Consider the following 27771-nt stretch of genomic DNA (forward strand, 5'->3'; position numbering starts at 1 on the left):
AATTTACCCAAAAGCATTAAATGTTTTCTTTTTACCTAAAAGTAATGTCATTGTACCTATCATTTTATGTGCACTTATGTAATTGTTTTATAACTAGGGTTGGCATAAATAAGTAGGAAGTAATCTCAGAATATATTATTATCTACTGCTAACTATCGAACTGTTCCTGGAAGGTACGACTGCCAATTATTTAAAAAGAATGCTTACTTCTACCTCAAAGTCGCTCTGGTGCGCTCATGTTGAATTTGGCAGTATTATATAGAATCCACAATATGCGATCCATTCGCAACGCGTTGAAAGCATTCAAAGATCTTTTACGCGACACCTAGCTTTCATAAGCAGAGGATTTTCACACAGACACCCATGCCATCAGCGACTTAAAAAATTTAATATGTTATCACTGTACAATCGTGGAACATTAGCCGGTGTTAACTTCTTGCATAAATTGCTCAATAATCATATACAGAGCAGAGACCTATTACAGAATATTAAAATTGTCGTCGTAATGGTTGTACATGGGCGCTGAGTGCCCTTTGTGACCGGCCCATAGGCTCAATTTTATCCTATAAAGAATGTATTCACAAACATTAAAGTGAGTAAAGCGACCTGGTTTTAACTTTTTTATAAAAGTAACGAAATATTGTAAGATATAAGCCAAATTATTCTAATCTGTATATAGAATACAAAGATCAAAAACCAACGTGAGAATCCTTCCCCCTTTTTTTCCTTTTTAGAACTTTATTGAGACCAAATGTTAATAAATACTTAATAAAAGTTACCAAGAAGTTCTACACAGTTCTGGAAAATCATCGGAATTTCACCCTTTCAAAATTATCGTAACTTAATCAGACGAAACACTAACTCTTTGTTTTAATTGTTATTTGGGTCGATTGTGACAACCCTAAGTAAGACCTTGGCCAAGACCTCTACACTATATAGATTACATCTGATATTATTACACATTTTTATCGGTAATTTATAAGCAAATTAAACTAAGCAATCGCAAATCGCTTCTAATAAAAAAATTAAATAACATACATTAAACAAGATTTCTTGTTCACAAATTACACAAATTTTTGTGTAGGTACCTACTAGTGAATTTCACACAACGTCTAACATAAACAGTTAACGCTTAAAACAATTGTTTTATAAATTTTTTACAGTTAGTGTATGTTGTATTAAAATAAAACTTAGTTTCGTTTAACAAAATCTTTTATTTCAAGAACTTGATTCACTGTCCAATGTAGGGCAAGCCAGCTTCCCTGTAGATTTGGTTCCAGAATTCAATGCGGTCTTTGTCAGCGTACTGGCCGTTGGAATATTTCTCCTGGATGTTGAAGTATTCCTTTCCAGATGGCGTGTATGGCTGCCAGGCTACCCCCAAGCTTCCATCTGGTGTAGGGTTTCTGAAAAAACATACGATATAAGGAGAGAATACAAAATATGTATATAGTATCAGTGTTAGTATGGCGTCGTCATTGTCACCTCATAGCCTCAAAACATTTTAGTCAAGCCAAACAAGTCAAAGATTTTTTACCCATATTTAGCAAAATCAGTCCATAGCTTGGTAACTTCATGGGCGATGTCTCTCAACTTAGGTTGATTATCATAGGCCTCCTTGTTCAAGTTATTGTAGAATAAGTAGAAAAGATCGTCAGCATGGCTCACTCCAGGTATATCTTTAAATGAGGAATATTTCTTTTTGATGTTCAAATCAGTTTCGTAGTTGAATCTGTACATATATACGGGAGCATTCAATTTACTGTACAAGTATGCGAATCTGTGTGTGTTGTATGCGAAATTGGCGTCTGTCAGAATATCACGTATGACTTCCGGATTGTCTTTGGTGATACTACCGTAGAATGATTGAATTCTTCGTCCAAACTCTAAAGCCTTTTCTGTAGACACAATCTCAACAATCGATCTCGGTACAAATAATGAAACGTTGTTGTTCTTTATATCCAATCGCTTGATTTCATCAGAAATTTTCAATATTCCTTCACCAGAGTTATATCCAAGCATTATAGGCATTTTACTGACTTTGCCTTTTACGACCTTCTGCACAGGGTCTTCATCAATGAAGGGCTCGTCACCTCTTAAGTTTTCCTTAATCACGGGAAGAAATTGTTCAGGAGAGCCTCTATTCTTTTCTTCTTCAGTCATCGTTTTTTCAGTAAGATTAGTCAAATTAAGAGGTGGTACACTACGAAGGAAGTCCAACAACTCTCCAACATTCTTGGCATCTTTGCCTAATACCTTCGCAGCCCTGAAAGCCCTTTCTTTCATGTCTCTCGCTTGAGCCCAGTCTTCAAAGCAAGTGCCACTTTGAGCTATGACTTTATTGAAGAGTCCGTGAGCAGAGGGTGACATCATTAGGTAAGTTACAGAAGATGCCCCAGAGCTTTCTCCGAAAATGGTGATATTGTCAGGATCTCCACCAAATTTGGCAATGTTTTTCTTGACCCAGCGAAGAGCTGCAACTGTGTCTTTCATACCACCACTTCCGGGAACATCATTTGAATCAACCGCAAGGAACCCTAACAGTTCCAATCTATAGTTGATGGTTACCAATATAACATTGTGTTGAAGAAGCAGATCTGGGCTGAAAGTATCAGAATTTCCAGATCCGGACATGTAGGATCCCCCGTGAATGAATACCATCACCGGTATTTTGGCGTCTGGTTTTAAATACTTGGTATACACATTGACGAAGAGACACTGCTCACTGCCTTCTAAATATTGTGAGATAGTAAAGTCGTACTGAGTACAGACTGGGCCATGTTTCGAAGCATCACGGATTCCATGCCAGTTTCGTGGCGCTAATGGTTGTGACTGTAAAAAAGGGCAAAGGTATTAAAATTCACTAGTGATTATGACAGATAAATAAAAAGATTTAATCAGGTTAACCCCTTAATTAAATGAAGTAAAAAGATGCGAGAAAAGATTGGAAAATAGTTAAAAAATTGCCTAAAATACCTGAAACCTGTGTGCTCCAACTGGAGCCTCGGCGTATGGAATTCCCTTAAAACTGAAGTAAGAGGAGCCATCGTATATTCTTTCTACGGTTCCTCTCAGTTTGCCCTCACTCACCGTTACCAGCGGCTTTTGCTGAAATGTATGAATAAATAAATAAAAAAAAAAATTAGCTTTTACTTACATTACTAAACAGCTTAATGTATGCTGTCGCATTACATATACTACATAGCTGTCGCTTTAAAACAGAAAGCATATTATAGCAAATTTAAAGTATTTTATTTTTCTTACAATGTGTCTAAGGACACAATTAATACAATGTTATCTAATACTGAACTACGAGACATTGAAATTAAGTAAACTTCAAGGTCAAAAACGAAACATTAATCGTAAAAACAAGAGGCGTCAGAAAGTTAACTTGTAGATTCAAAAAATAAAAGTATTCACCTACTACCATTCGATTTAAAATGTCACATAAAAATTCAATTTTTTAAATTATTAGCATCTATCGCTTTAATTGAATAACTTACATGGATCTCCTTGCTATGATAGCATTCTGCAGATAAAATGAAATATCCGAGGAGACAAGATATCGCTTTTGTCCCAACCATTTTCCTGTTGTCTTGCAGCTTGCGTCTGTCTTTCACTGAGTATTTATAGCCGTCACTGTTTACCTATCAGCAATACGACTCATTTTAAACTCGGCTTTACTTGAGGGGATTGTAAGGATATTAGATGATTAAATACTTTTACGTATATGTTCATTATTCTTCTTTATTTTAGGTACGAGTCAATTTCACGAATATGATTACTATCGTATCTTTAGATTTTAAATTGCAGGTTAATGTGCAATCCTGCAAGTTCCTGCTATTTGTTTTAAAATTAAATTAATTCATTTGTTTTTAAAAAGGCACATTAACAAAACACATACAAACACCTAAAGAGAACACACGACGTATAAACACACAATACATGTAAAATGATAATATATAATGTAGTTGAGCTAAGTCGTTTGAATTATCAACTGACAATGTGTTTACACGGCTTTTCTTAAGGAAAATGTAGTTATTAGTCAGTATATTCTGAGTAGGTCAATTATCACAAATTATTTGCTTCATTGAATGACAATCCAGGAAAGAAATGATTTTTTGTGATATATATTTTTTTATGTAACAGGAGGCAAATGGGCAGGAGGATCATCTGATGTTAAGTGATACCGTCGCCCCTCACTTGAAGGTTCGCAAGTGCGTTGCCGGCTTTTAAGAATTGTTAATAGATGACTTATGTTGGCCAAAGACCGCAGAATTGTATCCTCCAGAATACGGAAGGCAGCCTTTGCATCCACCACCGGGTTCCAAGCGTCCCGGAGGACGCTCAGAGAAGCATACTTTAGCGGGAGTGCGTGTGGTAGAGGTAGTTTCTGTTTGTTGTGCACCTTCATATTTCTTGGGGACATTATAACTTTTGAAATTCAATAGACAACTTCAGGAGACAAGAAAAGATAAGGGCTGTTAAAGAAGGAGAAGAAAGAAAGAAGAATAGGCTAATCCTCATGGGTTAAACTATGGGAAAAAAACTGCATTGCTAGTGTTGAGACAGTAACGGTCCGGACAATATACCAATATATATAATAATATGAAATTGTAAGAAAAAAATCATGTGTCTAATTCACACGTGGTAGAAGTGAAACCTTCACAAACAAAGTTTTTTATAATTAAAATATGTAAATTAGACTTTTTCTCTATCTAAATGTAAGATCTTTTCTTTAAAAAAAACATATAAGTAGTTTTAATGTTAAATTTTTATTTATAACTTTAATATCGGAAATTCACAAGATCCAACGTGGCAGAAAATGAGATAGGAAGCATTATACAGTGTATAAACTTTTAATTAAGTGTAGTACCAAATTTTCACTTCAAAAAGTGAAATGTGAAAAAATGATTTGTAAATAAAATTGATAAATAATCTAATTTTATAATTAAACTACTTACTTGACTTACTTATAGAATTTTCATCAAATCTGTTTTTTATTTCAGAAAATGTTCAAATTCACACTAAAGTTTATACACTGTATAATGCCTCCTATCTCACTCTCTCTCACGCCAAATCCTATTAATTTATGTGTCTGTCTCTTTTTACTGTCGCTTTTTCCGTTGCATCCGGTTTGAAATCACAACGATTCTAAAGAAGTTTCACTTCAAAAATCTTTGAAAGTTTATGATGAAAAACTGGTTATGCATTTGATTATTTTTTGATCAAACAAACGAGCTCAAGTTATTTAAGTTGTGACACACAAAAATCAGTTTTATCGATATATGTTAATTAATATTATATTTGTATAGTGCGTAATGTATAAAATTGACATTTTCATAAATTACCTTACAAATAATTTGAATACAAGGTCGTTTCGGCGCAAAATCATAATAGGTACATGTTCTTGAAGAGTACCAAATTTGGGAGTATGTTTATTAAACATTCCAATGGGGAAAGCCGCATGATATGCATACTATAACCCCTATATGGGGCAGTGGGCGACCGCAGTAAGTCTAATATATATATAAAACCTTGGTAGGTACTGTCAAATTATGGGGTTCTTAAAAACAAGCTTACAAGAGGTACCCATAATACATTTATGTTAAGTAATAAAAACTTTATTCACGTCTACCGAATTTCCCCATTAAAGGACACGATAGCGCAGAACTGAGGCAATATAGCCTCTAAGCAATAAATGTTGCGTTTTTTGAGGCGACTTCAGGAGTTCGACTCACAGCAAACACACATTTATTAATACCATTTGTAGCCCATAAAAGTTTACTTTCCTTCCACTACTAGTCTTCCAAATAAAACAATTCGAATATACGTTAATGTTTTGGTATGTTTCCATTCATTAAAAGTAAAACTAACATTTACGAAAATTGATAAGATGCCATTTTGAATTTAATCAAAATGCATCTACATCAAATTTACCCAAAAGCATTAAAGCTGCATTAAATGTTTTCTTTTTACCTAAAAGTAATGTCATTGTACCTATAATTTTATGTGCACTTATGTAAATGTGTTTTATAACTAGGGTTGGCTTAAATTAGTAGGAAGTAATCTCAGAATATATTATCTACTGCTAACTATCGAACTGTTCCAGGAAGGTACGACTGCCAATTATTTAAAAAGAATGCTTACTTCTACCTCAAAGTCGCTCTGGTGCGCTCATGTTGAATTTGGCAGTATTATATGGAATCCACAATATGCGATCCATTCGCAACGCGTTGAAAGCATTCAAAGATCTTTTACGCGACACCTAGCTTTCATAAGCAGAGGATTTTCACACAGACACCCATGCCATCAGCGACTTAAAAAATTTAATATGTTATCACTGTACAATCGTGGAACATTAGCCGGTGTTAACTTCTTGCATAAATTGCTCAATAATCATATACAGAGCAGAGACCTATTACAGAATATTAAAATTGTCGTCGTAATGGTTGTACATGGGCGCTGAGTGCCCTTTGTGACCGGCCCATAGGCTCAATTTTATCCTATAAAGAATGTATTCACAAACATTAAAGTGAGTAAAGCGACCTGGTTTTAACTTTTTTATAAAAGTAACGAAATATTGTAAGATATAAGCCAAATTATTCTAATCTGTATATAGAATACAAAGATCAAAAACCAACGTGAGAATCCTTCCCCCTTTTTTTCCTTTTTAGAACTTTATTGAGACCAAATGTTAATAAATACTTAATAAAAGTTACCAAGAAGTTCTACACAGTTCTGGAAAATCATCGGAATTTCACCCTTTCAAAATTATCGTAACTTAATCAGACGAAACACTAACTCTTTGTTTTAATTGTTATTTGGGTCGATTGTGACAACCCTAAGTAAGACCTTGGCCAAGACCTCTACACTATATAGATTACATCTGATATTATTACACATTTTTATCGGTAATTTATAAGCAAATTAAACTAAGCAATCGCAAATCGCTTCTAATAAAAAAATTAAATAACATACATTAAACAAGATTTCTTGTTCACAAATTACACAAATTTTTGTGTAGGTACCTACTAGTGAATTTCACACAACGTCTAACATAAACAGTTAACGCTTAAAACAATTGTTTTATAAATTTTTTACAGTTAGTGTATGTTGTATTAAAATAAAACTTAGTTTCGTTTAACAAAATCTTTTATTTCAAGAACTTGATTCACTGTCCAATGTAGGGCAAGCCAGCTTCCCTGTAGATTTGGTTCCAGAATTCAATGCGGTCTTTGTCAGCGTACTGGCCGTTGGAATATTTCTCCTGGATGTTGAAGTATTCCTTTCCAGATGGCGTGTATGGCTGCCAGGCTACCCCCAAGCTTCCATCTGGTGTAGGGTTTCTGAAAAAACATACGATATAAGGAGAGAATACAAAATATGTATATAGTATCAGTGTTAGTATGGCGTCGTCATTGTCACCTCATAGCCTCAAAACATTTTAGTCAAGCCAAACAAGTCAAAGATTTTTTACCCATATTTAGCAAAATCAGTCCATAGCTTGGTAACTTCATGGGCGATGTCTCTCAACTTAGGTTGATTATCATAGGCCTCCTTGTTCAAGTTATTGTAGAATAAGTAGAAAAGATCGTCAGCATGGCTCACTCCAGGTATATCTTTAAATGAGGAATATTTCTTTTTGATGTTCAAATCAGTTTCGTAGTTGAATCTGTACATATATACGGGAGCATTCAATTTACTGTACAAGTATGCGAATCTGTGTGTGTTGTATGCGAAATTGGCGTCTGTCAGAATATCACGTATGACTTCCGGATTGTCTTTGGTGATACTACCGTAGAATGATTGAATTCTTCGTCCAAACTCTAAAGCCTTTTCTGTAGACACAATCTCAACAATCGATCTCGGTACAAATAATGAAACGTTGTTGTTCTTTATATCCAATCGCTTGATTTCATCAGAAATTTTCAATATTCCTTCACCAGAGTTATATCCAAGCATTATAGGCATTTTACTGACTTTGCCTTTTACGACCTTCTGCACAGGGTCTTCATCAATGAAGGGCTCGTCACCTCTTAAGTTTTCCTTAATCACGGGAAGAAATTGTTCAGGAGAGCCTCTATTCTTTTCTTCTTCAGTCATCGTTTTTTCAGTAAGATTAGTCAAATTAAGAGGTGGTACACTACGAAGGAAGTCCAACAACTCTCCAACATTCTTGGCATCTTTGCCTAATACCTTCGCAGCCCTGAAAGCCCTTTCTTTCATGTCTCTCGCTTGAGCCCAGTCTTCAAAGCAAGTGCCACTTTGAGCTATGACTTTATTGAAGAGTCCGTGAGCAGAGGGTGACATCATTAGGTAAGTTACAGAAGATGCCCCAGAGCTTTCTCCGAAAATGGTGATATTGTCAGGATCTCCACCAAATTTGGCAATGTTTTTCTTGACCCAGCGAAGAGCTGCAACTGTGTCTTTCATACCACCACTTCCGGGAACATCATTTGAATCAACCGCAAGGAACCCTAACAGTTCCAATCTATAGTTGATGGTTACCAATATAACATTGTGTTGAAGAAGCAGATCTGGGCTGAAAGTATCAGAATTTCCAGATCCGGACATGTAGGATCCCCCGTGAATGAATACCATCACCGGTATTTTGGCGTCTGGTTTTAAATACTTGGTATACACATTGACGAAGAGACACTGCTCACTGCCTTCTAAATATTGTGAGATAGTAAAGTCGTACTGAGTACAGACTGGGCCATGTTTCGAAGCATCACGGATTCCATGCCAGTTTCGTGGCGCTAATGGTTGTGACTGTAAAAAAGGGCAAAGGTATTAAAATTCACTAGTGATTATGACAGATAAATAAAAAGATTTAATCAGGTTAACCCCTTAATTAAATGAAGTAAAAAGATGCGAGAAAAGATTGGAAAATAGTTAAAAAATTGCCTAAAATACCTGAAACCTGTGTGCTCCAACTGGAGCCTCGGCGTATGGAATTCCCTTAAAACTGAAGTAAGAGGAGCCATCGTATATTCTTTCTACGGTTCCTCTCAGTTTGCCCTCACTCACCGTTACCAGCGGCTTTTGCTGAAATGTATGAATAAATAAATAAAAAAAAAAATTAGCTTTTACTTACATTACTAAACAGCTTAATGTATGCTGTCGCATTACATATACTACATAGCTGTCGCTTTAAAACAGAAAGCATATTATAGCAAATTTAAAGTATTTTATTTTTCTTACAATGTGTCTAAGGACACAATTAATACAATGTTATCTAATACTGAACTACGAGACATTGAAATTAAGTAAACTTCAAGGTCAAAAACGAAACATTAATCGTAAAAACAAGAGGCGTCAGAAAGTTAACTTGTAGATTCAAAAAATAAAAGTATTCACCTACTACCATTCGATTTAAAATGTCACATAAAAATTCAATTTTTTAAATTATTAGCATCTATCGCTTTAATTGAATAACTTACATGGATCTCCTTGCTATGATAGCATTCTGCAGATAAAATGAAATATCCGAGGAGACAAGATATCGCTTTTGTCCCAACCATTTTCCTGTTGTCTTGCAGCTTGCGTCTGTCTTTCACTGAGTATTTATAGCCGTCACTGTTTACCTATCAGCAATACGACTCATTTTAAACTCGGCTTTACTTGAGGGGATTGTAAGGATATTAGATGATTAAATACTTTTACGTATATGTTCATTATTCTTCTTTATTTTAGGTACGAGTCAATTTCACGAATATGATTACTATCGTATCTTTAGATTTTAAATTGCAGGTTAATGTGCAATCCTGCAAGTTCCTGCTATTTGTTTTAAAATTAAATTAATTCATTTGTTTTTAAAAAGGCACATTAACAAAACACATACAAACACCTAAAGAGAACACACGACGTATAAACACACAATACATGTAAAATGATAATATATAATGTAGTTGAGCTAAGTCGTTTGAATTATCAACTGACAATGTGTTTACACGGCTTTTCTTAAGGAAAATGTAGTTATTAGTCAGTATATTCTGAGTAGGTCAATTATCACAAATTATTTGCTTCATTGAATGACAATCCAGGAAAGAAATGATTTTTTGTGATATATATTTTTTTATGTAACAGGAGGCAAATGGGCAGGAGGATCATCTGATGTTAAGTGATACCGTCGCCCCTCACTTGAAGGTTCGCAAGTGCGTTGCCGGCTTTTAAGAATTGTTAATAGATGACTTATGTTGGCCAAAGACCGCAGAATTGTATCCTCCAGAATACGGAAGGCAGCCTTTGCATCCACCACCGGGTTCCAAGCGTCCCGGAGGACGCTCAGAGAAGCATACTTTAGCGGGAGTGCGTGTGGTAGAGGTAGTTTCTGTTTGTTGTGCACCTTCATATTTCTTGGGGACATTATAACTTTTGAAATTCAATAGACAACTTCAGGAGACAAGAAAAGATAAGGGCTGTTAAAGAAGGAGAAGAAAGAAAGAAGAATAGGCTAATCCTCATGGGTTAAACTATGGGAAAAAAACTGCATTGCTAGTGTTGAGACAGTAACGGTCCGGACAATATACCAATATATATAATAATATGAAATTGTAAGAAAAAAATCATGTGTCTAATTCACACGTGGTAGAAGTGAAACCTTCACAAACAAAGTTTTTTATAATTAAAATATGTAAATTAGACTTTTTCTCTATCTAAATGTAAGATCTTTTCTTTAAAAAAAACATATAAGTAGTTTTAATGTTAAATTTTTATTTATAACTTTAATATCGGAAATTCACAAGATCCAACGTGGCAGAAAATGAGATAGGAAGCATTATACAGTGTATAAACTTTTAATTAAGTGTAGTACCAAATTTTCACTTCAAAAAGTGAAATGTGAAAAAATGATTTGTAAATAAAATTGATAAATAATCTAATTTTATAATTAAACTACTTACTTGACTTACTTATAGAATTTTCATCAAATCTGTTTTTTATTTCAGAAAATGTTCAAATTCACACTAAAGTTTATACACTGTATAATGCCTCCTATCTCACTCTCTCTCACGCCAAATCCTATTAATTTATGTGTCTGTCTCTTTTTACTGTCGCTTTTTCCGTTGCATCCGGTTTGAAATCACAACGATTCTAAAGAAGTTTCACTTCAAAAATCTTTGAAAGTTTATGATGAAAAACTGGTTATGCATTTGATTATTTTTTGATCAAACAAACGAGCTCAAGTTATTTAAGTTGTGACACACAAAAATCAGTTTTATCGATATATGTTAATTAATATTATATTTGTATAGTGCGTAATGTATAAAATTGACATTTTCATAAATTACCTTACAAATAATTTGAATACAAGGTCGTTTCGGCGCAAAATCATAATAGGTACATGTTCTTGAAGAGTACCAAATTTGGGAGTATGTTTATTAAACATTCCAATGGGGAAAGCCGCATGATATGCATACTATAACCCCTATATGGGGCAGTGGGCGACCGCAGTAAGTCTAATATATATATAAAACCTTGGTAGGTACTGTCAAATTATGGGGTTCTTAAAAACAAGCTTACAAGAGGTACCCATAATACATTTATGTTAAGTAATAAAAACTTTATTCACGTCTACCGAATTTCCCCATTAAAGGACACGATAGCGCAGAACTGAGGCAATATAGCCTCTAAGCAATAAATGTTGCGTTTTTTGAGGCGACTTCAGGAGTTCGACTCACAGCAAACACACATTTATTAATACCATTTGTAGCCCATAAAAGTTTACTTTCCTTCCACTACTAGTCTTCCAAATAAAACAATTCGAATATACGTTAATGTTTTGGTATGTTTCCATTCATTAAAAGTAAAACTAACATTTACGAAAATTGATAAGATGCCATTTTGAATTTAATCAAAATGCATCTACATCAAATTTACCCAAAAGCATTAAAGCTGCATTAAATGTTTTCTTTTTACCTAAAAGTAATGTCATTGTACCTATAATTTTATGTGCACTTATGTAAATGTGTTTTATAACTAGGGTTGGCTTAAATTAGTAGGAAGTAATCTCAGAATATATTATCTACTGCTAACTATCGAACTGTTCCAGGAAGGTACGACTGCCAATTATTTAAAAAGAATGCTTACTTCTACCTCAAAGTCGCTCTGGTGCGCTCATGTTGAATTTGGCAGTATTATATGGAATCCACAATATGCGATCCATTCGCAACGCGTTGAAAGCATTCAAAGATCTTATACGCGACACCTAGCTTTCATAAGCAGAGGATTTTCACATAGACATCCGTACCATCAGCGACTTAAATTTTTTAATATGTTATCACTGTACAATCGGAGAACTTTAGCCGGTGTTACCTTCTTGGATAAATTGCTCAATAATCATATACAGAGCAGTGACCTCATACAGGATATTAAAATTGTCGTCCCTTCACCATTCCCTAGGTTTAAAATCAACAATATCTTCCAAATTCCTTCTGCCAAAACCAACCTAGGAGTTCAGGCACCTCTCGTTCGAATTCTTCGCGATTTTAACGGATTGAACACAGCTTATCCGGAGCTGGATATATTCGGTAGTGGGCTGATCGGTTTTAGAGAAATCATTGTGGTAGACCACAAGCCCATGAACAAAAAATACCTGTGAAATGACCCAACCTGAATTACGCTTAGAAGGCTGTTACTATATCTGAAAATAGCTCTGAGCACTATGCCGTCATTTCTGAGCGGTACATGTGAGTACGTGAGTGAATGGACTTTCTCAGGTACAATGGGGGAATTTCGACTAATTATTAATGTACGGCTTTGTTATAAGTGTATAGATGATTAAAAATAAATGTCGAAAAACCTAGTGCCGTACAAAAGTGATGGTGCCGGAAGTCGGTGCAAATTTTTAATTCGACGACAGTTGCAGAAGCAATATAGGTCATTTATTACTGTACGGCATTTGTGTGATTCCTTTTGGACACATATACAGATACTTTACCCGTAAACGCCGTACATATTCCCAGTGGAGCGGTCGAAAGCCAAGGGTCGCAACATATGTCTGATTAGCATATAGGTGATGATGATATGAAACAACATAAAATTAAATGATCTTGAGAGTACTTCACAAATAGATAACATTTTCCAGCATGCCGTACATTTTTTGTGGAACACATAGGTGTATGGGGTAAATTACTTTCCTCAAAAAAGAGTCATTTTCCGGTGACTTTTATCTGTACGGCAATAACACAGGTTATTAATACTTTAGACAATCTTCAATAAAAGATAAATGCCGTACACTTTCGATAGTCCGCTACCACCGCCTACCAATACAGGGCGTCCCAAAGTTATGGGAAATGAAGGGAAAGTACCTTAAATATCGTAGATAGGGTATTTTACTAAAAGAAGACTTTATGTTATTTTTAAAAGTTATTAATTCTGCATTCAAGGATTTTTTAAAAATTACTTGCCTCGTCTGGGAATCGAACCGACTTAAATGTAAAAAAAACACCCCTACTTTTATGATGCCAATCGAAAGAATGGCCAAAAACTAATAACTCTTCTTAAGTAACATAGTATTTTAAAAGAAAGGAACAGCGTGAATATATCTTTTTAATCAAATTAAAAACATTATCTATCGTATTCGGCCTAAAAAAATCCCTTACGAGTCTGTTACTTTAGAAAAGTTATTAGGTTTTGGCCATTCTTTCGATTGGCATCATAAAAGTAGGGGTGTTTTTTTTTTAATTTAAGCCGGTTCGATTTACAGACGAGGCAAGTAGTTTTTAAAAAATCTTTGAATGCAGAATTACTAACTTTTAAAAATAACATAAAGTCTTCTTTTAGTAAAATACCCTATCTGCGATATTTAAGGTACTTTCCCTTCATGTCTCATAACTTTGGGACGCCCTGTATTATATTTTTATTTTTGTTAAAAATATTTTTCCTTTACCTCTCTCTGCTGGTACGATAAGGCTGTAAATATACTTTACAGCCTTATGGTGGTATACTCAGATATGTACAGTTATTAATGACCTTAAGGGACACCTCAAACGTCGTCGAAGTTTTTATCAGCTGTAAAGAATAATCTGGAGTAAAATGTACGGCATCTGGTTTTTTTTGTGTATTTATATTTGTTACATATAAAATAACAATAATCTTTGAAAATATTACTCCCCATATTACTCTAGGAGCATTTGAAAAGTCATCTAAATTTCGGAAATTTCATATATTTTTTATCATAATATTTTTATTTGTTACCATTTATAATGAACGGCTATAATGTACAACGGTAATATTTAGTAACATTATGTAAAAAAACAAGTTGCCGTACATTATTCTCTGATCTTACAGCAGTAAGAACTTGGTAAATCCTGAAATTTCGATAAATATTTAATTACACTAATAGTAACTATAATATTTGGACGGCATAATTATAAAACATTATTGTCCGTGTTAAATAATATTTTGAACATGTTGCCGTACATTTTACAATGACCTTAGGGTATATGGGTGTAGGGGTAGGGTTCCGACCCTTGGCTTTCGACCGCTCCGCTGGAAATATGTACGGCGTTTACGGGTAAAGTATCTGTATATGTGTCCAAAAGGAATCACACAAATGCCGTACAGTAATAAATGACCTATATTGCTTCTGCAACTGTCGTCGAATTAAAAATTTGCACCGACTTCCGGCACCATCACTTTTGTACGGCACTAGGTTTTTCGACATTTATTTTTAATCATCTATACACTTATAACAAAGCCGTACATTAATAATTAGTCGAAATTCCCCCATTGTACCTGAGAAAGTCCATTCACTCACGTACTCACATGTACCGCTCAGAAATGACGGCATAGTGCTCAGAGCTATTTTCAGATATAGTAACAGCCTTCTAAGCGTAATTCAGGTTGGGTCATTTCACAGGTATTTTTTGTTCATGGGCTTGTGGTCTATGGGGTGCCTTTCTCGAACCTAATTCGCTGTTTTGTTGATGATTTTTCTTTTTTTTCTGCTTTAATAGCCAACAAATTTCTATAATTTTATTGTGTGCTTGTATCATCTTGTATTTGTTTTAATTGTATTTTTTAATTTCTATTTTTTTTGTGAAACTTATGTTTAGTTTAATTGTCACACATTTTAGATGTAAAATTTTGTAAAATAATTAGTAGATTTAGTACTGTGTGTGATGTCGTAAGCTTAATAAATAAATAAAGTCCGGAAACTCACCGACACTAATGGCGGTACATGGGCGATGACTGCCCTTTGTGACCGGCCCATAGGATCAACTTTATCCTATAAAAAATGTATTCACAAACATTAAAGTGAGTATAGCGACCTGGTTTTTACTTTTTTATAAAAGAAAGTAACGAAATATTGTAAGATATAAGCCAAACTATGCTAATCTGTATAATGTACATATACGGTCTTACTAATAAAGATTTATGCACATCGTATAAGCCTGTTATAAGAAAAATGTTACTAATAATTCCTGAATTGACAAGTTTGATGTATACTGCTGTTATAACAAGTTTCTGGTTTGTATGAAGACTTGTACAATGCTTATACAACGCAGAGGCCTAGTTTAACGGGTGTATAAGACAAAAATTGCGTAATTTTATCTGATTTCGCGTTTGACAGCATTTTTTGACTGTTTAGTTCAAGGAAAGATTTAAGTTAGTAGGTATTTGTGTTTGTTGAAAATAGATTTTATAGATCAAATGGAAGATTTAGATAATATTGATATGCAGCTAATACATACGATTTGCCGCCTCCAAGGAAAGTCTAAACTTACCAAACTCGGTGCAATCCGTTATTACTTTCGCATGGCGATTTCAAAACAAAATACCGCTTTTCAAAGAAGTATTTTATGAAGATCTGTGACATAGTGCGAGTTGATGTCGAAAAGAGTAATAGAGGTGGAGGGTTTTAGATTTAGGTGTCTTCTTCATGGCTTCTCAGTGTCATTAGAAAATGCCAAATTATATATAGTAGCACTGGCAATCCTCCACAATATTGCTATTGATATCAAAGAAGACCTGGATGTTACGTATGATGACACTGAGAATGCTCCAGAAGAACCAAGGCCAACCTAGACGCCCCCAAGCAATCTGGCTGGACAAGCTGCTAGAGCTGCTTTTATTGAAACATATTTTTAAGGCTGTTTTATTTACATAGGTGTAGATAGTTAAGGACTTGAAATAAATAAAAAGTTATATTTCATTTAAAACAGGGGTTTTATTTTTTTTATAAGTATATAATTATTCATTTAATTGCTGCTGTAACAATTTGAGCCTTAGAAGATGCTCCTGTCTAGCCCTTTCGTGAGCTTCGGCAAGTTGCTTCTGTTTGAGCTCATGTGTTTCCTCTTCCTGCAAACACTGGAACACTATACCGTGTAGCGGAGTTTGGCACTTTCCACTATTTGAGATGCCTAAAAAATTTAAGTATGATCGTTGAGGGGTTTTGAATGAAATAGTCCTTTCTCTATCACATTGATACTATCCTCTTCTAACTTTTGTACTGCAGAACGCGGCTTTTTATGTAAAATTCTAGTCCTCTTTGTCTGAGGTTTTTGAGATTCTATTAGCTGCAAATAATAAAATGTTATTAGTATATTAAGTAAATGTGTATATAATTGCTTTGGTTGATAAAATAAATACAACTTACATTAGAATTATGCGTTGTATCAGAATTATTAAATCAAACGTCAATCAAACACGGCGGGTTGCCAGGGTAACAATAAATATGGGTCGTTTTGTTATTTAACCAATACACATCGATTATTGGTCAAATAGGTGTTTATGCCCTGTACAAGCTCTATTCACTGAATTACTATTACCTTGTTATAACGCATGTATAGTGATTTTTTATTAGTAAGACCGATAGAATACAAAGATCAAAAACTAACGTGAGAATCCTTCACCCTTTTTTTCTTTTTACTTTATTGAGACCAAATGTTAATAAATACTTAATTTAAGTTACCAAGAAGTTCTATACAGTTCTGGAAAATCATCGTAACCTCAATCAGACGAAACACTTAACTCAATAAGAACTACATTTGTATAAGTAGGTACATAATTATTATTTGGGTCGATTGTGACAACCCTAAGTAAGACCTTGGCCAAGACCTCTACACTATATAGATTACATCTGATATTATTACACATTTTTATCGGTAATTTATAAGCAAATTAAACTAAGCAATCGTAAATCGCTTCTAATAAAAATATATTTTTTTACTACTTCAGAAAATTTATTATTTTTTTATACAATTATTCAGGAAAGTTCAGACACTACCACTGATTTTACGGCTAAATGAGTACTGGAAACCCCTAGTTATAGAGTTCTGCCTAATTTAGTCCTGTTGGTCATGGCTTGAAGGTTCAAAATAGGTTTTGAATTTATTAATTTTTTCCCTAACTCATTCTTCTTTTTGGAGTCCCGTCTCTTAAGTTTATTTATTAAATATTTAAATTAAAAATCATAATGGCACCATTAATTTTGACCCCGTCTTTCGTTGTTAGCATCACATAGAACACATACACTTTTCGCAAGTATTAATTGAGCGAATATAAAAAAAAACTTTTTTGGGATTGGTTGGGATTGAACGACCTACCGAACCTACCTATGAGAGTTGTACATGCTATAATTTTACAAAAATATATTTTCAATTTGCATTTTGATAGGCAAATTGCAAATATATTTTGGGAGACAGCAGATTGAAAGGAAAAGACCAATAACAATATATTTATAATTTAATATAACAAATGTATAAATCTCATTATCAAATAAACCCTAATATAATATAATCAGTAAAAACTATTCCTAGTGAATTTAAAAGTTTAAAACCCTACTCACAACACTGTCACTTAACCTGTAACATTATCCGTTTGAATGCCAAACACCAAATATATAAAATCTAAGTCAAAATTATCTAAATACTGTATACATAGACCGTTTGTTAAATATATATACTATTGCAAGACTACAAATGACTTCTTGTACTATGTAAGCCTGCTTCTTTGTACATTTTCTTCCAAAATTCTATCCTTTTTTGATCCGCATATGTTCCAAGTGCCATGCTTTTATCAATATTAAGATATTCCTTATTTTTTAAAGTATATGGCTGCCAATTTATTGCACTGTTCGATACCGGGTTCCTGAAATTAAAATTAAATAATCTTAAAGAACAGTTTCATTTGTCTTGTTCATTAAATGACTTTATGGAAACAACAAACATCCAGGACTTAACTGTTTATAAAACAGTGTCTATGGAGCTATAATAAGATTGCTTATTTATTTTTATGAATTAAAGTAAGTGTACTAAATAGTAATTATTATTTTTTCGGGAATCAAATCCTGAACCTTTTATTTTATATTTGTTTATATGACATATCTCATTAATTTAAGCACACAATACCAACAGTTTATGGGCAAAAATACAAAGCTAATGTACAATAACCAGTCACACAATCTACGATTCCTACTAATATTATAAGATCAATTTAAAAATAAAATATACACATTATATCATCAATAATGGTTGTCATCGTAAAAAGTCACAAACTAAATAAAAAATTCAGAGTATTTTAATCTTACCCATTCTTAGCAAAATCTGTCCAAAGTCTAGTTACATTATAAATAATACTTCTCAAATTTTCATTTTCCTCATAATAATCTCTATTCATTGCACAACAGAATATATAAAACAATTCATCAACATGAGCTGCTCCCTTTATGTCACCGGCTCCCATCAAATTTTTAAAAAAGTTTAAATCTGTATCATAGTTAAAGCTATACATATACACTGGTAGAGTATTCTTCGCATAAAGCTCAATAAAATAATGTATTGGGTATGTAAAATATAAGTCTGATTGTAAGTCGCAGATTTTCTCAGCGTCTTCCATTGTTATATCTTGAACTCCAAAGTAGAATTCTTTTATTCTCTGCCCTATTTCTTTTAATTTATCCTCATTCACTATATTATATATTTCTCTTGGTACAAAGGAGGATGGATTTTTGTTCCTATATTCAATTTTCTTAGATTCTGTTGATATTAAAATTAATCCTTCTTTTGAGTTATACCCAATCATTAATGGCACATTCACAGAATTACAATTAACAAATGCCTGTTCTGGATCTTCTGGTAAAAAAACTTCATTATGGCCATATTTCTTTTCAATATTGGGGCAAAAATGCATTGGAAGCCCTCTATGTCTTTCATCGCTGGTTATTGTTTTAAAGGTTTTACCAACCAAGTCAGTTGCTCGTACACTTTGCAAGAATGTTAGGGCTTCATTAGGATCTCTGGTCTCATTCCCTAATAATTTACACAATCTAAAAGCCCTATTCTTTCCATCGACACCCATTGCCCAATTTGCTGTACATACACCACTTTGGGCAATCACTTTGTGAAATAAATTCCTGGACATAGGTGATACCATGTGATACGTAACAGATGCTGCACCGGCACTCTCACCAAAAATTGTAACATTATCAGAATCACCGCCAAAATCATTAATATTTTCTTGGATCCAGCGCAGTGCTAAAACCTGGTCTTTCATACCAGCATTTCCTGGCACTTCAGGTATATCTAAGTTAAGGAATCCTAAAACTTCCAATCTATAGTTTATAGTAACTAACACAACATTGTGCTGTAAAAGAAATTCAGGGCCATACAAATCAGTATTGCCTGAACCAGATATAAAGCCTCCACCATGGATAAAAACCATTACAGGGCCTTTAGTACTGGTTTCTATGGACTTTGTGTAAACATTAAGATATAAGCAGTCTTCACTACCTTCTTTGACTTGGCGTGTTTGAGCATCATATTGTGGAGAGATTGGGCCATGTTTTAAAGCATCATACACACCTTCCCATGGTTTAACAGGTAACGGAGCCTGAAATATAAATTAACTCATATACTAGCATGATCCCATTTGTACACAAAATTTTATAATGTTAATAAATAGTTGATATCTTAAAACTACATAGTTTAACAGATATAAAGTATTTTAAAACTTAACAAACAAAATATAACCAATACAAAAATAGCTGACAGTGTTGTTTAGATTGATAAAATTTAACATGATTATTTTCTTGATGACTTATGTGATCCATTTATAAAACATACAAACAAACCTCTATCCTAAGATAATATAGTAAAAACTACCTTAAATCTCAGTTTCCCAACTGGTGGTTGTGCATACGGTATTCCTTTGAAGCTGTAATATTCTGTGCCATCTAATAGCTTTTTAATACATCCTTTCAGTTCACCATTTTTAGTAATTACTAATGGTTCCTACAACAATAAAAAATTCATAAAAACTACAATGACAACACAATTTAAGTGTAAGTAAAAACTAAAAAGATATCAATACTAGCCCTCTTCATTATGTTAGTTTTTGAAGAGTATCTTGTAATAAAGCACCTTTGGACTTTGGTCGAATTAAATAATATATTTTTCACACATAAACTCATTACATAGAATCAATATGTAAATTTTCTTCAGATTTTAGTTATAGCTCCACGTAACACACTTTGAAATTTTATTTTCAATATTATATTATCATGCTCCTAATATTTTTATGAGATAAGGACGACCAAGGACGATAAAGGAGATCTTTTAGTATGGGTATGATATTATATTGACGCTATGACCATTTTAGTATGGTTTGTAAGCACATTAGCTGTTTAATATTTATTTTGAAATATATTGGATCGAAATTTTTTTGAATTTCATTTCTACCACCTATTTATGCTAATAAATTAACAAGTACCGAAATTAACTTGTTATGGACATTTCACATTTCCAAATTCGAATACATATAACATAGTTAATTGTTATTTGAATTTTGACTGTTGTAGATTAGCTGTCATTGTCAAAGCTTACGTTAGACGTTTTCGATACAAAGGTAAAAGCTGATCTAGACAAAATCCTTCGTGAATATTAATAAAACTACATTTTAAAACTTTGTGGTATAAATGTATATATATAAATGCAAATATAGTATAAATGCATTTGAACTATATTTAGATTGTAAATAACATTATATATTATATTAAATTATAGTCAATTAAAATAGGTAAAGTTATCAAACAATAATTATAAACTTTAGGTTTAATATTCTGTGAATTACGCGGGAACTTTTCGCGGGAGATTTGATTGCAAAATGAAACGGTAGGTATAGTTTTAGCATGCAGTATTATTTCGCAACCATTTATCTTCTCTATCATTTGTAAAAAAGTATATTAACATCAAAACACTAATTATTTAAAATACTTTAATTACGTTTAAATACAATTGTGCATCACAGGAATATTTTTAGTCTCATAGCGTTAATAACGTCAACACCTTACTTACGTCCACTAGTAATGCATATCAAAATATAATTTTGGAAATACACATTGAGCATTTGGGTATATTTTGGCAAAATGGATTTAAATTTAATATATTACATCTTTTGCTTATAGTGTTTTGTTAATAAAACTCGTAGTTTTAATCACAAATCATAGAAAATCAAACAACATCTAGGTAATTTTTAATTAAATGGATCTGAAGGGGACTATTGTTTGCCAAGAAATATAACTGAACGCTGCACAGAAAAGGTTGTGTTTATCTATGTATGAAGTTACTATTAACAATTATTTAAATTGGTATGAATTTTTGTCTATTATTTCAGTCATATTTAATATTGTATTAGTAAAAAAAATGCGTTCTTCCTTCGTTGCTTGAGGGCGTAAAGTTCAAACAAAAAATTTCACCCACTGAAAGTATTGGATTTATTCTACCTGTGTCCTTATCTGTCCTGCCACTTCAAACAAACTATGTAAATAAGGATTAGTTATATTATCAATTTTATTGTAAGCTGGAATTATTTTCGAACGTCCAGAAACGTGATAACTGAACAAAATTGAACATTTGTGCAAATAAATGCGAATATTATTTCTATATTCTAATTGTTTATTTTGCAAATATTTACAGAAGCTTTCGCACGTGTTATATGACATATTTTTGTATTATTTTATATGAAAACGAGTACCTACTGTGCGCGTACTTACCTCGCGTATGGTATAAAACGCACATTTCCTCAATATGATAAAAATATATAATGTTACAAGGGTAGTAAGTTAAAAAGATAGGTTTATAAAAAAACGCATATTTTACTAAAAACTCATAGTTTTTTGAATTCTTTGAGATATATTTTTTACAAGCTATAAGCAAAAATTAAATAGCTAATTGATACGTTATAAACGAAAAGAGACTAAACTAAAATAAAAATAAATTATTGCCGCTATTTATTAAGTCCATCATTAAATAATGTCCAATATCAGCTGCATTACATAAAATCAACCATAAGCATTGAACAAATCAAAGTACTTATTAATATAGATTATTATAGATATTGCAAAAATTAATATGTTATTATCGTAACACGTGACATACTCAAATAGTTTCTCACGATATAACAATGACCATTACAATAATTTATTGATAAATAGCTACTGTTTGCCGTGGCCTTTATTAAATGAATGACAACTGACACCTGTCATTTTCATAGTGATGTGTACAGATAAACCAGATAAAGGTGCAATATGTGCAGCCATGCATGTTAAGTGCATCGGGTTAAGTTAGTTGACTCAAGTTTTTAAATGAGCTGAGTCTTACAATATTTTGTAAGTTATTTACGAGTTTAACCAGAAAGCATCATTCATACTAGCCAGTATGGATCTTTGCAATCTAGCAATTAAACAATTATTGCTTATATTATAAAGAAACGTAAAAAGAATCAGTACTTTTGTTTCTTTTTGTTATTATTGAAAAGTATTGCAGGCAATCATAGGTATTTTTACTATGCTTTTTAGTTATCTCCGTTTAAAGTTTAACCATTGGGTGGCTGGAAAAAATCCCATACAATATTGTTATCATAGATTTCAGATTAATACCTGCAGCTGAGTATCATCCGCGGACGTCCAGGCAGAATACAAAATTCACAGTATCACGTCTGTCGTTCTGAGCGTTTTTTAAAGCAGTCTTTGCCGCGAACAACCACTATGTGGAACCAGCTGCCCACTGGAGTCTATCCGAATCAATTCGAATTAGGGTTCTTCAAAAAAGAGCGTATCGTTTCTTAAAAGGCCGGCAACGCACTTGCGAGCCTTCTGGCAATGTAAGTGGTCTTAAGCGGCGGTTTAACATCAGGTGAGCCTACGGCCCGTTAGCCTCATGTTCTATAAAAACTAAAAAGAGATTTATAGCATTCCCTCCTACCGTTGTTCCTGTCTATCCTTACCTGCAGTACTAAAATCCGGCTCTATACATTTTCTGAAGTCAGCGCTGAAGACAAAATTTATATTTTAGGGCTACAAATGTGTCTTGGCCTAACAAAAGCTTAAGAGCATTTTTTCGCTCATTTCAAATCGATTTTTATTCGAGTTCACCCTTTCAACCGTTTAGTTTTCTATAGACCTGCATCGTCATTATTTATACCCCTTTATGGCGAGCCCTTAACAACAAAACTTAACATTTTAAAACTCCGACCCACAATGGATGATGTATTGAAGTTTTTTTTAAACTCCGGATTATAAGCGAGTCGGTATAAATGTTTTAATATTTAAAAGATTAGCGTCATGTTAGTCGTAAGTAGAGGTAAATATTTTTATTAAATCATGTTTGTTTTTGATTTTATCCTTGAGTGTAAATAAGTAATAAACACGACAACAAACTGTATGCATAAGGTTAATATTCACTATTCAAATGGTATATTTACAATTCTTGAAAAGCCGCAACGCACTTGCAAGCCTTCTAGCCATGTGAGAGTCCAAGGGCGGCGGTATCACTTAACATCAGGTAAGCATCTTGCCCGTTTGCCACCTATTACATAAAAAAATACGAAGACTGGCCTTTAAAGAGTCGTTTCAGCACATAGGCAAAACCTTTGAGTATAAGAAGCCGCTAAGACTCTTCATCTCTTTCTGTTTCGTCCTGGGCGTTTAGACAATCACTATGCCACAACACTCTTTCGTATTATAAAATTTGTTTAGAAAAATCTTTGTCACCATTTTCATACAAATTCGACGTTCTTAAAGTACGCCTTTCGGAAGGTATCTACTACCAATCCTGAAAACGTTGTTTTACACATTTATGTAAGAAAATTCATCCTAATTAGTGCAGACTAATAATATAAATATCTACCGTTTAACAAATAAATTCTGTCAAATAAAGTCTGTGACGTAAATGTGATTATGAATTAACCAATTTCCTTGTGACATTGTTAATAATTAGTTAAATCCGAAACAAGCAAATAATGATCCTTGCTTTCAGCTTCTAAGTCCGCAGAATTATGCTCGGTGGCGAGCTGTTTGCGCTGCGTTAGGGGCGCGCTAATAAAGGGTTCAAAGTGTTGTTACTGTATCGATAAAAATCTATTAATACAGAGATGTATAGGTAGATTTATTTAAACTTGTTTCAAAGGTACAATTTATTAAATATGTCAACATCGATTTTTAATAAATATTATAAATTTGGCAAAGGCCTTCTCCAACTGGCACCATTCTGGTTTGTGTTTGGCGGCTCTGTGTTGTTCCTTCTAGAACATAAAATGTTAAAATTCCCATGGTCATACCCTTGCCCAAACGTTGAACGTCACCGCTAGTTCCGCTAAGCTTTCATCTGTTCTTAGAGACAAACTCTTTTGTTGCAATATGTAAGAATATTATGCTGACATTTTTGAAAACTACCAAACATAAAATATATATTTCCGTATGCATTTGTGTGTACATGTTTAAACAAAAATTAAATACCAAGTACCCATAAAATATTATAATAGGGTATCAAGTTCATCATATATACTGCTCAAAACAATTAGCGGAACAAGATTTTTCTCCTTTCTATTGCTTAAACTAAAATAAGATTTAAATTAACTTGTACGCAATTTTTTACCTTGTTAATTTGTTAATTACTACAATTAATAAAAAAATTCAATTTGTATTTTTTTTATTAAAAAAAAAATTAAAATGTGCATTGTAGACGAAAAACTAATTGGTGATAAAATAGGTCCATCAAAGAAATATTCTTATATCGTTTGAATATTCGTCTTTAGTGACTTTCAGTAACGTGTGTGGCCTCCATGAGCCCTAATCACGGCTAGACAACGACGCGGCATGCTTCGTATGATCCTCCGAATATCTTCTTGTGGAATTCGCTCCCATTCTTCAATCAACGCTTCAGTGAGCTGCTGCAGTGTTTGAGGTGCAATCGGACGCTTCCGGATGCGCCTGTCAAGCAACTCCCAAATGTGTTCAATTGGATTTAGGTCAGGGCTCATGGAAGGCCACTCCATTACACGGATTTCGTGCTGTCGTAAGTAATCTGACGTGATGGCTGCAGTATGCGGCCTGGCATTATCTTGCATTAAAAGAAAATCTGGGCCCATACCATATGCTGCGGGCCAAACATGATCTTCTAGCACATTTTCAATGTAAGTTTGAGCACACAAGCGCCCGGGAACAACGACGAGATCTGTGCGCTCGGCCAAACTAACTCCGTCCCAAACCATCACAGAGCCACATCCAAATTTGTCATATTCCTGGACTGCTGCTGCACTGTATCGCTCGCCTGGGCGTCTGTAAACACGGAGACGACCATCGCAACGTGTGAGACGGAATCGTGATTCGTCAGTAAAAAGCACTGGCCTCCAATGTCGAAGTTGCCAATTAGCGTGATTTTGCGCGAACTGTCGGCGAGCTTGTCTATGTTGAATTGTTAGACGCACAGCCCGAACTGGTCGGCGTGATCTCAAATTGGCTTCCAACAACCTATTTCTTACCGTCTGGTCGGAAATTTCTACACCAGTAGCCGTCCTTAGTGTATTTTGTAGATCTCTTGCAGTTGTGGTGCGATTACGTAAAGCACAGTTGACGATGTAGCGATCTTGCAAACGTGTAGTTTTTCTCTTTCGACCTTGAACACGCCTTCGTGAGTATTCTCCCGTCTCACGGTATCGCTTCCAAAGTCTGTAGATAACAGAAGGGGCTACTCCTAGATCATTTCCTACATAACGCATAGTTCGACCCTCTTCAAGCAAAGCGATAGCTTGGGAGACATGCAATTCAGTCAGATCTGGCATTATGACCTAAACTCACTCGCTTCAATGAATAACAATACTCAAAAGGCTCACTTCAATTTCTATTAATACTCAAAAGATTGAAAAAAACTACTTAAAATGTGTTTTCTGTGATTAGAAAGTAATGAAAATTCAAAGACGTCACTTTGTTTTTCGTCTACAATGCACATTTTAATTTTTTTTAATAAAAAAAATACAAATTGAATTTTTTTATTAATTGTAGTAATTAACAAATTAACAAGGTAAAAAATAGCGTACAAGTTAATTTAAATCTAATTTTAGTTTAAGCAATAGAAAGGAGAAAAATCTTGTTCCGCTAATTGTTTTGAGCAGTATATATTCATCAAAATAAATTGGTAAAAGTTGCAGACATAACAGTATTTTTATTTAAATCTATAAATACCCAATGATCCACATTTTATCTTGGCTGTCAATCAATCATTGGAAAATGCCAAACCAGCCAATATAAAAAAAATATTTTGCGTCTCATTGCAATGAATGAATGGTCTTTGTTTCTTTAGGCAATCCGTCTTTTGTGACACACGAACACAGCAACTTTTAATTGAAATGCACAGCCAAGGTTTGAACGCAAAACTTCAGTTGAGAGTTGCACACATAAGTAAGTTAAAGACAAAGTTAAAAACAGTAATACAAACATAAAATACGTAACACATTCAAAAAAGTTAAAGTGGAAATGGGTCGGTCATTTTTGCCCGCGTTTGTGACGACAGATGGGTCAAAAAGACCCTTGCATGGAATGGCCCAGTGGAAAGAAAAAGAGAGGACGCCCACCAAGAGGGGAAACCTGGGAAGATAAAATAAAAGATATAGCGGGGAAAGATTGTAAAATTGTAGCGATGAGAGACAAATGGATGAATTTGGAGGAGTCCTTCACTCCGTCGGAAGTCGTGTACTAATATTAAATATAATACATACTTAACATAAACTTAATGTAATCCTGATTATGTAGTACTCGAACACAGGCTATTTTTAAATTATTTTACTTTTAAGTTAAACAAAAATATAGTGTAAACTCAACGTCACTAAAATCAACCCTACCACGCGTGTTCTGACTAGAGTCGCATTATAATGCATTCATAACCTCTCGAGCGTGGCGACTGCAAAGTAACTAAACTGTCGGGACCAACCCTTTTGCATTTTATTTATTATTTTAAACGGCACAGTTATAATTTTGAGATTTGAAGGGTTGAAGCTGCGTCATTAACGAAATGAAACACCTGTTTTATTAGCTTTAAACTTACACATTTGATGGAATGATTCAATCTAATTTAAATGACATTATGATTCCTAATAATTAAACTGAAAATTTTGATTTAATCAAATATAGAAGTGTCCTGTTTCACTTCACGATTACTCAACATTCAATGAAACCTCTTAAACGAAAGAAAGCTAATTTAATACAGTGACTCGCTGTCCGTGACGGCTGTATAGCAATAGTTATGTAAATATTATTCGTTGAATTTTTATCTGTGACTTTCATAAAGACGAAAAAAGTTATTTTGTAGTGAATAAACCGAAATTATTTCGCCAATATGAAGCTACGTTATCAAAGAGTAATAAGCTATAATATAACTTCACGCTACAGTCAATAGGAGTGGTTTCTTTTTGAAACCATTTTTCAGTTTGTTATGTTGAAGGCGCTATTTCTAGGGGAATTATTAATATATATTTAATCATGAATTT

The 27771-nt window shown here is 33.6% G+C and overlaps 3 protein-coding genes and 1 long non-coding RNA gene across 6 annotated transcripts; all 4 read right to left on the minus strand.

Annotated features, from left to right (window-relative positions):
• Positions 1 to 1194: 1194 nt before the first annotated feature.
• On the minus strand, positions 1195 to 3639 carry LOC125056411 (juvenile hormone esterase-like). Of its 2 annotated transcripts, none has more exons than XM_047659469.1 (4): positions 3504 to 3639; positions 2977 to 3108; positions 1538 to 2832; positions 1195 to 1406 (listed from the first exon to the last, which is right to left on the minus strand). In XM_047659469.1, exons 1-4 carry the CDS (start codon positions 3582 to 3584, stop codon positions 1232 to 1234), a joined length of 1683 nt encoding a protein of 560 aa, XP_047515425.1. In that variant the 5' UTR covers positions 3585 to 3639; the 3' UTR covers positions 1195 to 1231. The 2 variants fall into 2 exon arrangements, with proteins under 2 accessions (XP_047515425.1, XP_047515426.1); XM_047659470.1 differs by having other exon boundaries at positions 3510 to 3625.
• Positions 3640 to 7137: 3498 nt separating this feature from the next.
• On the minus strand, positions 7138 to 9582 carry LOC125056684 (juvenile hormone esterase-like). 2 transcript variants are annotated; one of them, XM_047659942.1, is made up of 4 exons: positions 9447 to 9582; positions 8920 to 9051; positions 7481 to 8775; positions 7138 to 7349 (listed from the first exon to the last, which is right to left on the minus strand). In XM_047659942.1, exons 1-4 carry the CDS (start codon positions 9525 to 9527, stop codon positions 7175 to 7177), a joined length of 1683 nt encoding a protein of 560 aa, XP_047515898.1. In that variant the 5' UTR covers positions 9528 to 9582; the 3' UTR covers positions 7138 to 7174. The 2 variants fall into 2 exon arrangements, with proteins under 2 accessions (XP_047515898.1, XP_047515899.1); XM_047659943.1 differs by having other exon boundaries at positions 9453 to 9568.
• Positions 9583 to 16157: 6575 nt separating this feature from the next.
• LOC125056946 lies at positions 16158 to 16817 on the minus strand. The gene is made up of 2 exons (XR_007118139.1): positions 16610 to 16817; positions 16158 to 16529 (listed from the first exon to the last, which is right to left on the minus strand). It is a non-coding gene; the product is annotated as an uncharacterized LOC125056946 (long non-coding RNA).
• Positions 16818 to 17708: 891 nt separating this feature from the next.
• On the minus strand, positions 17709 to 20715 carry LOC125056673 (esterase B1-like). Its single transcript, XM_047659928.1, has 4 exons — positions 20327 to 20715; positions 20115 to 20243; positions 18542 to 19842; positions 17709 to 18102 (listed from the first exon to the last, which is right to left on the minus strand). The coding sequence occupies exons 1-4, from the start codon at positions 20420 to 20422 to the stop codon at positions 17928 to 17930; spliced, it is 1701 nt and encodes a 566-aa protein (XP_047515884.1). The 5' UTR covers positions 20423 to 20715; the 3' UTR covers positions 17709 to 17927.
• Between the last annotated feature and the right edge of the window lie 7056 nt (positions 20716 to 27771).

Source organism: Pieris napi, chromosome 15, assembly GCF_905475465.1.
Source record: "Pieris napi chromosome 15, ilPieNapi1.2, whole genome shotgun sequence".
NCBI classification, from domain to species: Eukaryota; Metazoa; Arthropoda; class Insecta; order Lepidoptera; family Pieridae; genus Pieris; species Pieris napi.

Coding starts and splice junctions, on each gene's coding strand:
- LOC125056411 (XM_047659469.1), bottom strand. CDS start 3,584: ATGGTTGGGACAAAAGCGATATCTTGTCTCCTCGGATATTTCATTTTA. Junction 3,109..3,503: donor ATCATAGCAAGGAGATCCAT/GTAAGTTATTCA, acceptor CATACATTTCAG/CAAAAGCCGCTGGTAACGGT. Junction 2,833..2,976: donor TTGGAGCACACAGGTTTCAG/GTATTTTAGGCA, acceptor CCTTTTTTACAG/TCACAACCATTAGCGCCACG.
- LOC125056684 (XM_047659942.1), bottom strand. CDS start 9,527: ATGGTTGGGACAAAAGCGATATCTTGTCTCCTCGGATATTTCATTTTA. Junction 8,776..8,919: donor TTGGAGCACACAGGTTTCAG/GTATTTTAGGCA, acceptor CCTTTTTTACAG/TCACAACCATTAGCGCCACG. Junction 7,350..7,480: donor ACTGATTTTGCTAAATATGG/GTAAAAAATCTT, acceptor ATGTTTTTTCAG/AAACCCTACACCAGATGGAA.
- LOC125056673 (XM_047659928.1), bottom strand. CDS start 20,422: ATGAGTTTATGTGTGAAAAATATATTATTTAATTCGACCAAAGTCCAA. Junction 20,244..20,326: donor AAACTAACATAATGAAGAGG/GCTAGTATTGAT, acceptor TTATTGTTGTAG/GAACCATTAGTAATTACTAA. Junction 18,103..18,541: donor ACAGATTTTGCTAAGAATGG/GTAAGATTAAAA, acceptor TTTTAATTTCAG/GAACCCGGTATCGAACAGTG.